The sequence below is a fragment of the Camarhynchus parvulus genome, chromosome 5, assembly GCF_901933205.1.
Source record: "Camarhynchus parvulus chromosome 5, STF_HiC, whole genome shotgun sequence".
Classification (NCBI taxonomy): Eukaryota; Metazoa; Chordata; class Aves; order Passeriformes; family Thraupidae; genus Camarhynchus; species Camarhynchus parvulus.
In genome coordinates, this window is record NC_044575.1 from 27890067 (window position 1) to 27902440 (window position 12374).

The window sequence follows — 12374 nt, forward strand, 5'->3', positions numbered from 1 at the left end:
GCAAGCACAGTATTCCAGAGGAAAGGGATTAAGTGGGACAATTTGCAGAAAATGGATTTCAACCAACCCCTGAACATCCCCAGCTGTTTGAAATGGGACACTGAATAAGATCCAGCATGTACTTGAACAGAACACATCTTGGGTTGTTGACTATAACTTGGATCTTTACATATTAAGTATGATTCTATGCTTGGTTCTGCACTCTGCTTTAGTGCTTCATCACAGTTTTCTACTACAACTTGAACAGGTAATAAAAGGCAGTCAAATAAATCCATTACCAATGTGTATAAAAATCTGTGACGAGCGCTCTTTTTTTTAATGGCTTTATTCACAGGAAACTGAGTCTTCTATGTACCATGACTGAACAATCCCAATGATTACTGAACATTGAGGAAACATGGATCAAAAGTCAGCTTTAAAGAAGGCAGCTCTGACAGCCCCAAGAATTGATCAAGACAACCTCTGAAGGTAAACTATTGCCCGGACACTTTCATTTGCAGATCAGTTCATCACAGATCTACTGCTGAATTACAAGTAGTAAGCACAAACTCTGTATTAGTCATCATATGTCTAACATCTGTATCCTACAGTGCAACATGACTTGACTTTTCTGCAACATGATTTCATAAACAGCACAAGACTAACTGAATAGATCAGTAAAAGTCTAAAATATGCCCTACCAAAATGATATACTGGAAATGGTGTCACAAAGTCATATTCTAAAGGTTTAAGCCAAATTATTGTATGATTGCACCTTAGACTAAAATAGGATATTAATTTTTTTTTTCTTTCCACATGCCTGTGAAAACCCAAGCATCTCCTCAAGGTACATTGGGTCACAGCTCTCCCACTCAACTCAAACCCTTATGCAAGTCACTTATTACCACAAGTAATAAGTGCGAGATTGCTTATTACCACAGAACACCCTACAGCCAAGACAACACCGTATAAGGTGAGAAAAAATCAAAGTCCCAAAGGTTTGACTGCTGTCATGCTCCTACTTAAAGGGCAAACACTGCAAGGTGTGAGAGGAGAACTATACTAAAAACCCTTGAGGTGCAGACTGTAGAGCATGAAGACGCGGCATCACTGAACATGTTAGAAACACTCTCGTATGCTTACTGCCTTTTCCTTCTTTAATTTTTTTGGGAGGAGACAGGAAAGTGAGAAGGCAGCACAATTCCAGTGTTGCCCTTCAATTCTCCCCAAAGTACAGAACAACCCTGCCTGTGTTTACTGTGGTGTTGTCACGGCAGGACTGTTCACAACAGCTCACAAAACCAGATCACTATTGATCAGGGCCATATGAAAATCTGGAGCCCAATTTCATTCCATGGACTACCATATCCAACGGTGGGGAGAAGAAAGAAAAACAACATTATTCTTTTTTAAAGAAACTTGTGGATTTGGTCTCAAACTGCTGGGCAACCAAGTAAGGTCAGGCTGAGTGCCCAGAAACACATCACTTAATAAACATGAGTAACAGCCTGGGTCTGGACCTCCCTCTTGTGAGCTGTGGCACAAGCGCTGTGTTGTCCACCCCATGACACAAACACAGGGATCCTAAACTAAGCAACGTGGCCAAAATACCCACATTCATTATAACAGCAGGACCCCAGAAACTGACAGTTTTGCACAGAACTACCTTCATGAATTAACTGTAATCACTCTGTACAAAAAAATTAGTCCATGTTCCACAAAATACAGCCCAAGAATCATTTCATTACAATATAGCTCATGGAAAAAAGTTATCCCATCTGTTCAGCAAACCTTTGGTGTTGGTGTACACAGCAACACTGACTCTTGCCTTGGCTGCCACAGGTTGTCACCTTAGTGGTTTTTCTTACTGAGCCTTGCAGAAGTGTCTGTATCCTAATTGCAGGATGGACATGCCAGAGTCCAAAGTGTAGCATTAAGTGGGGTAAACTGGGCAAGTCACCTGAAAGATTGGGTTCTCAGAAGGATGCATGCATCCCAACCCTCTGGTTATCAAGTTAGTATTTGCTGAAGCCACTCCCACAGTACCTGAACATACAGGAGTTTTGTTCTGTACAGAAGAGCCGCTAATAGGCTTGCCATCAGGTGTCACACACCAGCAGTATCCAGTGTAGGTATGGCACTGCACCTGTTTAATAAAACAAAGAGCAGGCATTTCATTTCTCACTCTATCACCAACCACTTTATTATCATTCAGCATCTTATTGGAAGTCCCAGCCCAGAGGTATCACAAACACATGCTTCAGAGCAAAGAGGTCTTACAGAAGACTACCTTTGATATCATTATCTTTTCTTCCCTCACCACCCCCCTCCCCCAACCAAAGAAAGGTGATTTCTCCTACTCCAACTCCTGTAGCTGAAACTCAGGAGGCAAAAGAAGTTACAACTAATCATCTGAGAACACTTTAGTTGGGAGATGCAGCAGTTGTGTCTCAGCTCATTCCACCCTCTGCTACATCCCACTTACTGTTTACTATTAAAAACTTGTCCCGCTGCATCCCAGCTGGGTTATGCAAAGGCTACCCTATCCCAAATTCCACAGCCACCGCTTGAGAGCAGCATCTGTAGGCATTTCAGAAGCATTTTATTCAGTAATGACTGGAAAAGTGCAATACTGACTTGGTTAACAAACCGTCTCCAGATAGATCTAAGCTCCATTGTGTTACTATGTCAAACTACACAGCAGGAGCAAGATCCAACATGCTTGCTCCTCATATATTGACATGGACTTAAGAACATTTGATGAATGTCCTAGTGAGTCAAAAGGTACACAGTATAAAATTCATCTTGATTGACTTTAAAGCTCTACTTCTGAACTGAACTTCTAGAGCTACCCAGTTCCTTCCTTCAGCACAGAAAGACACCAGAATTAGGAATTCAGATACAGAACCTCTCAAATAAGACTAGATAAGTTCTGATCTAGCAGACTGATCTTAGTAACATCTATGGAGACATTAATTCAGCACCACTAAAATTTCATTCAGCTTAACAAATCTAATGACAGCCTTTGCCTCAGCTTCCAGAGCAGCCAGCAACTAGATGAAATTCAGGATGCTTTTGACATCTTTGAGATAAAAGTAAACTACCATTGTACAGGCATCTGTGTGAACACTAACAGGTCCCAAAATTCTTTCTAACAAGCACACTTTCAGCTGGAGTTAAATGTGCACATCAGTACCTTGAAATGGTATAGAAGTGCATCCTGAGATGCACTCCAGAGATGGCTCCTTCAATACATTTCTGAAAAAAAGCCATTAAATGAGACCATTTCAGAAGCTGCCTTTTTATTTTACTTGTAAAATGAATTCTGTTCAATCTCTCTTTTTCCAAACAAGTTCACTGAAACCAATTTCCAATTCCACTCCTCTTCACACAGAAGAGAAGAGTGATGGGGTGTTTGTGCTGGTCCCCTCATTAGGGATCCTTCAGAGCAAAACCAGTCATTCCCCCTCCCTGACAGCTGGCTTCAATGCCCTAAGGTAGCAAAGTTTGTACTGAGACTTAATGACAGTTTTTTTTAAAGGCTTTGAATATCACATAAAACATGATCTAAGAGCAATTATAACACAGTACGTCGTGTTTATCTTGGGTTTTACTTGTTTATCTTGGGTTTTACTAAAGTGCAAATCAATCATTTTGCCTCAAGCATTTACTTTTAGTAGCCAAAATCAACAGTCATCTCATGTACCCATGTTACTGCAGTCACTGTCACTGCTATTTGCAGATCCATTTTTCTTCGCTCAATATATCACAATACTGATTGTAAATTACTCAAAAGTACTGTGACTATACTAAACAATAATCAAGTTAGAAAATAGTTGTTATTGCTCAATGTAATCAATTGAACACTCAAAACAAATGTGATGGATCTGCTTGGGTTTGTGTTTAGAGTTTATCTTTGCTGATCACACACACACAAGACTGCATTCCCAATAGCGCAAGAAGGTGCATTAATTGTAAAAATCCTACCAAGGGATAGAGTTAAATGCCAGGATAGGGTCTCGAATTTGTAAGGCAAGACCATTCCATGTTATGTTATACAAAAAACCCAGTGTACCCAGCATTTAAAAAACTCAGGTATTAGTCACTTGATAGTCCTTTAGCCAAACTTTCAGAAAAATAACAAAGTACATGGCAGAGGAGTCAAAAAAAATGTATTGACACAAATTCAGGATAGATGCATTAAGAATATGTTATGTAACACACCTCAGTGGAGAACTACGAATTACATACGCTCATTTATGGAAGCCAAGCACATTACACCCATAAAAAAGCGAAGTAATTTTGTAAATAACTAGGCTAAGAAATGCTAGTCTTCCTTGGACTGGTATCCCATGACCTGTTCTTCCCCCATGTTGCCATTAAGAAAAGAAACTGCCATTAGAAAAAGGAAGGGGAAAAAAAATCTGAGACTGACAGCACTCAGCACTTTCACAACAACCACAACCACATGTTTTACTGCAGTACCAAAGGACTTCCCTTCTACAGATAACAGCTGCAATTAAAGCTCAGCCATTATCCTAAAGGCCAGACAGCTAGCCATGAAGAATGGGCACTGCAGAAATCTCCAGAATCAGTGCAGTTGTTTTTCCTGAATGTCTTCACACTGAGACACCTTTCACCGTGATACCTGACCAGGTCCCAGTACAATTTAGGGTCATAACATCAGTAGCCTACAGCCTAGAGTTTGCAGCTTAAAGGCTGGGAGGGAAAGTAAACTCTTCATCACTTATATAGGACTGGTACAACACTGAAAAAAGTGAAAAGGCAACAGCTGATCCAGTACCCTTTCTAAGCACTGTGTGTAAATAAACATAAAATGTTGACTATTTCAGAGCACCTCCGGCAATGAATATCCAAAATTTGGGGGTTTACTTTAAAATTTTCCATTGACTTTACATTTGAGCTTTTATTTATAAATAAAATTTCAACTGTCAATCCAAAATTCAACCTCATTCTCATCCTACTCCCAAAGTAGTAGGATTTTTAAACACTTATCTTCAGGAAAGTAAGTATGCAAGCGTGACAGATGTTTACTGCACAGATTTAATCTTCAGTCATTGAGTTAATTTTGACTATCAAAATACATGTTAGAAAAAGTGTGTTTGACATTTTGGCTCTCAGTCTTCTAAAGCTAAGCTCTGAGGCATAGGAAATACAATCTTATATACTTAATAGACTTGATTGTTAACCAAGCTGCAGCTATAGAACGCCTATTACGGCTGGAAAGGCACACGACAGAATTTAGTATCTCAGATTAACACACAACAGCTGTATTGTAAGTTACATAACAGGAAATCAGATAAATAAAACCTGTAAATAATTTGAGGTCTTCAACAGATACCCCACTGACATCTACATTAAAAAAAAAAATCCAGTTGCATTTAAAGCACTACAAGCAGCCAAATCCCTGATCATGCAGAAGGACATTGTTCCTATTTTTCATGGAGAGATAGGTCATCTTACTTGTGTCTCAACTGAAGCATGAAAAGCATGAGGGACAAGCAAAAGAAAAATTGCTCCAGATCACTACTCCCCAAATTAAAAGTGTAGCAGCAGTTTCTCTATTCCGCCCTGCCATTACAATGTGTGAAATCAAACAGCAGCCAATACACTGGCCATATGATTAAACACCTGCTCTCATAAAATTTCTTACAATATGTAAACATTAAAAGAATAGTCACTGGGTGATAACTCTGCCTCTTAAGTTCCTCAGGGGGAAAAGAAGCCACTCTTTGGGTTTCTTCAGTATCTCACTGGCAACGCCAGAACCTAATTCCCAAATAAAGCTTCTAAACAAGCAAACTTCTAAAGTAAAGCTTCCAGACAAGCAAGCAGCATCCCTTTATTTAACAAATGAGGATCAAGGCGATGTTGCTCAGATAGAAACTGAAAGTGAGAGAGAAATTGTATACACATGGGATGGAGAGAAGAGAGGCAAAGCAGCAATACTGTGATGGCTGAAACCAGCTTCCATGGAGTTACAGGAAGAGGTAGTTGGCTGTAATAGGCTTGAAGGAACCTTGGACAAGCACTGGGCTGACAACAGGAACACTTAGACTAGCCTCTCACTGCTGTTCAGATGAAATGTTTAGCAACCCATTCCTATCCCATCACAGATCAAACAAACATTTCCTGGCTCCTTCCACAATGGAGGGCAAAGATGAGAAGAGAAGAACATTCATTCTGTATTGAAAGCTATACTCCTATGAGAAAAGAAAAAACACATCCAGTTTTTGAATGGCACTGCTGAGGCTAAGGGAAGGCAGCAGAGCTACTGACTGCATTCACAGCACCAGGCAAGGCTCCAAACCCTGGTTGCATCCAGGTGCTCCTTGTAAACGCTGTGAAAACAGCTAAATAAATAGCTCCAGGCCAGCAGGTCATTTAGTCTGACCCAGGGAGCAGAAGCCAGTGTGATGCAGCAATTCTTTAATCAAGTCTTTCCTTTGTTCAAGCCTCTGAGACTCAGCTAGAAAGTCCTGTGAACCCACGTTAGTGGCATACAACCGTACACTGGCCTGATGGCTATTTATCATTACTCTGTTCTGGTGCACATGTCTTGCTGTAATGTTAGACCCTGCATCTTGTAATACTTTTTGCTACATTAAGAGTCAGCTCATTATTATCAGAAGCCTGCCTTACCTTTATAGGCAATTTTAGGGGAGCTATGAATGAGTGTGCATCTTGTGTTTAAGCCTCTTTGGGACTGCAGCCCCTTAAACAATTCTTGTCACTGTCTCTGCTTTCCACTCATATTTAATTCTTCACAAATGGTGTTGTGCAAATGTTCCCACCAGGGCTTTATGCAGCACCTCCTCCCTCAAGTCTATGCTCCACTCAAGAAATGCTTCCTCCGTGGGAATTTCACTGTTCATACAACCAGGGAAAAAAATTATCTGAAGCAAAAGAATCTTAATTGTGATCAAGGGCAATCCCATCACACACACTGGCACATAGGTTATTTTTAGTTCAGGAAAAGGGTCCTCGAGAGAGGCTTTCTGCTTCTGACACAGAATGTGACACTTTGAAGCTACAAATGACCTTAAATTGTCATTTCCCCTAAGTATGTCCACTCTCGCTTTAAGAACCTGCTCCTTTCCTATCTCGACTGGTACTTCTTTGAAGAAACACCATAAATAACCAAAGTTCTTACCTCCTTACCCACTCATGGTTTATCTTTAGCACAACATACAAATGAGAGACACAATGAAAGCCACAGGAAGAAGGCAAGTGTTTAAGTAGCAAACCTGCAGAGCAGTATTCACAGAAAGCTACAGCTACCATCTTTTATAGAAGGGATATATTTTAATTAAAAAAAGCCAGAACTACCTACCATTTAAAAACCAGATGCTTTTCAAAGAGTTTTTAAATCTAGCAAGATAGACTGTGTTCTTCTGACATGAGAGGTGAATTCTTTGAGAGCTTAGTATTGCAGGAATCTGAGACCTGAATAATGGAATAACAGACAGCATCCTGGGAACGAAGGAAGTCTACGCAGTACCTTGCTGCATTAAGAAGTGAGTTTGTAATTCTGCCCAGCATCATGCTACACTAGCCAATACAGAGGAGCAGACTTGGATCATGAAATCACACTGAAGGCTGAAAGGGGTCCCCACATCTTTAGAAAGGGCTGTTTGGGGAACCTGGGAGAAAACAGAACTTTTTATGTGCATTAGCATAGTGTGGAGTGAAACTACCAGTATGGACCATAATATAGATTTCTCTTTCCAAGCAGACTTATATTACAAGACGCGGCAATGCTTTGGAAGCTATCTGATAGTGCAGAACTGCTCTGACAGTCAGACCTGTCATAAGACCACAGGTTTGACTGATGCATTCACTTTAAGAGAAATCTCAGTGTTACATCATAACTGCACCAGGAGCCAGATTTTAAGAACCATAACTCAAAGAAACTTTCCAAGGAGATTTGTCCTCAGTTTTATGCAGACTTGTAAGGAAAAGAAACCACAACTAGACAGTGGAAGGTGGCAGCAAACAGCAAGACATACCACAAAGTCCCACAAAACTACACCCCCAAGGCAGGATTAACATTATTCATGTTCATATTAATCTCTCTGAAACAGATCCCATTTAAAATCTCAGCAACCTTCTCTGAAAAACTGCTTGGGGAAAAACTATGAAGAATGCAAGTCTCCCTCAGCCCATGGCAACAAGCCCAATGGCACTAGGCAGCAAAAGAAAGTGTGCAGATTACCCACCAGTGCCTGTTGTTTATGAAGAACAGATCACAGCAGGTTAAGTGCAGCATGGAAAAGGAATGGCATTTATGGAAAATACAGCATACCAGCAAAAAAGGCAAAAGTCTTGGGAACACAAACTGGTTTTAGTCATGGTTAATTCTGCACAAGAGTAAGTGACCTCAGTTTTCTACAATTAATCAAATTACTTGTATCTAACAAACATTCTTATGTTGTGAATAACTCAAATTTTATCTGCCTGCTTATATTACTGTGGGCTAAGTGTAGAGAGATTTTGTTATAGGAAGTAATATTCCCCACACAGACTGAAATATAAAGACATAGCAATTCCAGAGGAATTAATCAGATCTGCTTCCCCATTTACAGTCATCCCATCATGCCTGCAAGTGGCATCACTTCTTCATCCTGCAAAGGCATGTCACATTTGTAGATGCCTAAGTAGCACTAAAAGGGGATTTGATAAGATCTTTGCAATACACGTACTCAACAAGGGAAGCAGCACACATGTTGCATAGAAACAGTTATGACAGCCAGTGAACTGACAAGTGCCAGCTCCTCTTGATGCAGTACACAAACCCCATTATACCTAGTCATGCATAAGAAAACTGGAAAACTGATCAGCTGAGCAACAGAATTGGTGGCAACACTGATTTCAGTCTAAATTTCACAGGCAATCAAAACCAGACAGGTCATACAAATGTTTTAAGACATGCATGATGTCTCTCTACAAAAAGGTTTAAATGCAAGCCAAACTAAGGCCTTTGTCTTTAGGCCCTTCTCCCTTTCACACTTGTTGCCACATCTACCTATGGTAGATCCAGCCCTGCGGGGAAGCAGGAGGAAGTAAGGTGAGCATGGTCTTCCTCCTGCAGTCGCTGCCCGCGTGGCACATGCTCTGGCAGAGGAGCTGCGTTCTCATCACCCCCTGCAGCCCCATCCAGACTGCAGGGCCTCCAGCCCCAAATCCAGCACTGAAATGGCTACAGCTCCAGCAGCTGGAAAAGGCAAACTTGAGCTGCTTTCAGAGGAACAGCCCCACTTCAGTGTTTACCCAGAGTGACTGCAGTTTAGTTTTAATCAAGGTAATTATGATGAACTACAAAAGCAACAGTTCAATCTAGTTAAAGCAACAGTTCAATCTAGTTAAGGCTAAGCAGGTTCTCCGAACATAGTTACTACTACCTAATTCTCCCACATCTGTACTGCTCTTGTTTTTCAGTCCTACAAAAATTTCAAGAATTTCCAACAATTAATTAATTAGTTAAATTTAAAATCAGACTCTTGAAGTCTGATGGCAAGGACAACGATGTGGGCCTGAATACCTACTGTGTTCAGGTGGCTCAGCAAGATGAACTGAAAGCAAGTAATCTTCATCTTGAATGAGTGCTGTAACAATTCAGACATTTGATATTCTAAATATATGCACGCATCTTTGACCAGAATTTTTCTTCTACATAAAACTCCCTTTCAGTAACAGTTATACAGAAAGGGGGAAGTTGTTGAAGAAGTCTACCTAGCCAACTTTATATGCCCTGAAACACGTGCATCTGCTTAAGACTCTTGTTGGAATGGGGATTCCATGTTGAAGAGCACAATGGGTATTCTTCCTAGAAACTTCATTGAGAGATGCTGTTCTGTTTTAGACTTCCCATCTGAGATTTTGGAGTCTAGATGGAGCAACACTCTGGGTATTGAACCAGAATAAACTAACAACAGTCCAGAGCTGACTTCAGCAAGGCCTCAGGGACTTCACAAGAACACAGCCTCCCTGTAGAGCAGAACCCAGGAGCTTAAATTCTCTGCACAAGAGACGCAGTATCAAAAAATACCTCCACCAGATGAGATCTATTCATGAGTTGCTGGAAGCAAAACTGTTTAGACTGTTCACCAAAATTCTAGTCTTTATACATCTTTTCTAAAATCAAAATTTAATTCGTTTTGACCAGAAGCTAAAGGAAATATTTGTCTTAAAAGCAGGCTGAAACTAGTTAGCTTTCTTGGACACTATTTTTCACTTAAATCTTATGCAGGGACAATTACCTTAAATGCTGCAATATAACTGATGAAGCTGGTTCATAAGGTATGTGGAACACGAGGTATTTTTATGAACCAAGGAATTATATGAATTTCAGTTAATTCCAGATACAAAGAGATCAGAGGCTTCCTTCATCATGCCAGGTAAAACAAAAGCACTTTAGTGTTCACAGATAGAACTGAATGGAGGAAGAACGTGAAATATCACTTGGCTGCCAACTGACACCACACAGTTTTTGTAAGCAGTTTCATGCTGCCCCTCAACTGGCAACCAGCACTGGCTAATGAATGTGCCAAGGAAAAGTCCAGCAACTTCTACACAATCCAAACACTGGTACCAACCTTCAAAATAAACCTCTCTGAAACAAAGCTTTATCAACTACACTATCAGTCCAGTCTTATCTTTTATAAGGATAAAAATTTCACCTACTTTCCTCTCCAAGAGGTTGATAGACAGACAATAGGCATTTCAAAGTTTGCTTTCCTTACCCTTTTTTTCTTGAACTATGAAATTTAACATGGAACACTTTGTTCCATGTTGGCCCACTGTGATAGCTTTTATAAACATTAGCCTCCAGTGCCAACAGAATCTGAGAAGCTCTACACAAAATCAAATTTCAACAATTGAAAGTGCACTTAAACTGCAAGAAACTGCAGCCATCTTCTCTTATGCCAATCTTACCATGACGGTCCACACAGTACAGAAACAGAATGCTGCTCTAAAGACGCATGCAGAGCTTGCAGGATGAATACAACTTTTTCCACATCATCATCAAAAAACAAAAACAAAACAAAAACACTCCCACACACCAGATAATGGGAGGGTAAGGCTGAGGAGGGGAATGAAATTTTTGGTGGGTTATCACAAAAAAAATCTTTCCTCTCCTATCCCCCCAGGCATCACAAAATGTTTGAATTAGATCCAAAGTTCTCTGCCTTTCTCATCTTTTTTAAGCCAATATTGATTCTGTCCTGGACTTTCTTTTAACTTCAGAAGACCTTGCAAACAACCAATGTATCCTAAAATTTCTCCAAAAAAGAAGTTATCTAGAGCAGTATGTTGAGGTAATTGAGGTGTTAGAACATGGGTTGGACTCAATGATCTTAAAGGTCTCTTCCAACCTAGAATTCTGTGATTCTGTATGAGATGTATGAAAAGTTAGGCAAAAAACATTCTGTGATTCACCTAAACCCACAAAGTAGAGGTCACATGTTTTGTAGGTTGCAGGTTTTCAGCTTTTTAGATGCATGCAAAACTGAGCAGACAGTATGAAACTGTGTCAGGAAACTGTGCGTGAGCCATTTTTAACAGCCAGTTCAGTCAGCACTAGGACACTGCTCAATATGCTAGGGGTAACAGAACAAGGTATCACTCTTCATTTCTACCCTACTCTGGCAAACTTCAGCAACTGAACAGTGAGGAATCAAAAACCCAGACAAAACAGTCTCATCTCCTCTCTGCCAGTCCTCCAAATCACTACAAGATATATAGTACAAAAAGTAACCAGCAGAAGGAAGAGGCTGAACAGACTGGTTTTTTTCTGGGTCAGATGAAGCAGAGGTAAGAGCAGAATCAGCTGCATCCACCCTGCTCTGTGTGTGTAAGCCACACCTCTGTTTACAGCTCCTCTTCATAGAAAAATTGACCTCCCCTGCAACTGGTTTTTTTCTATGCAATGCTGAAAATTAATGCCATTTTTTTCTGTACTACACTGGAGCTGGATGCTATTGAATATATGTATGTCTTTTAAGGTATTGTGACTGAATCAAAACTTCTATTTGGTTGACAAAGCTCGCAGCTTTCAATTTTTTACGCAATTAAATGGGTCAGAGTGTGCACCCACTCTACAATCATCACCTGGCTCATCCGTTAACACTGAATCTCCCACAGACACCCGAAGCCTGGCTGAATGAAGCAAATAGAAATTTTACCTGCATGAAAGATCCATCCTCATTGCATTCTGGGATGAAGACTGCTTCCTGAGGCTTCTTTGCCTGTTCCAGTGCTTGAGCTCTCTCTAATCGACACTTGCTTTGGCCAGCATCTACGAAGAGAAAAGCAAAACTCACTCACATTGCAATCTGGCCTCTCCAAAAGCTACCAGATGATCCACGCAGCTG

The 12374-nt window shown here is 40.4% G+C and overlaps 1 protein-coding gene across 5 annotated transcripts in view; it reads right to left on the reverse strand.

Moving 5' to 3' along the window:
- SMOC1 (SPARC related modular calcium binding 1) overlaps nt 1-12374 on the reverse strand; it is a 128103-nt gene that overhangs the window by 67407 nt on the left and 48322 nt on the right. For all 5 annotated transcript variants that reach the window (XM_030949937.1, XM_030949939.1, XM_030949935.1 and 2 more), the window contains exons 3-4: nt 12186-12298; nt 2026-2125 (exon numbers count right to left, since the gene is read on the reverse strand). In XM_030949937.1, the coding sequence (XP_030805797.1) occupies nt 2026-2125; nt 12186-12298 (213 nt within the window). The remainder of the gene's footprint in view (nt 1-2025; nt 2126-12185; nt 12299-12374) is intronic.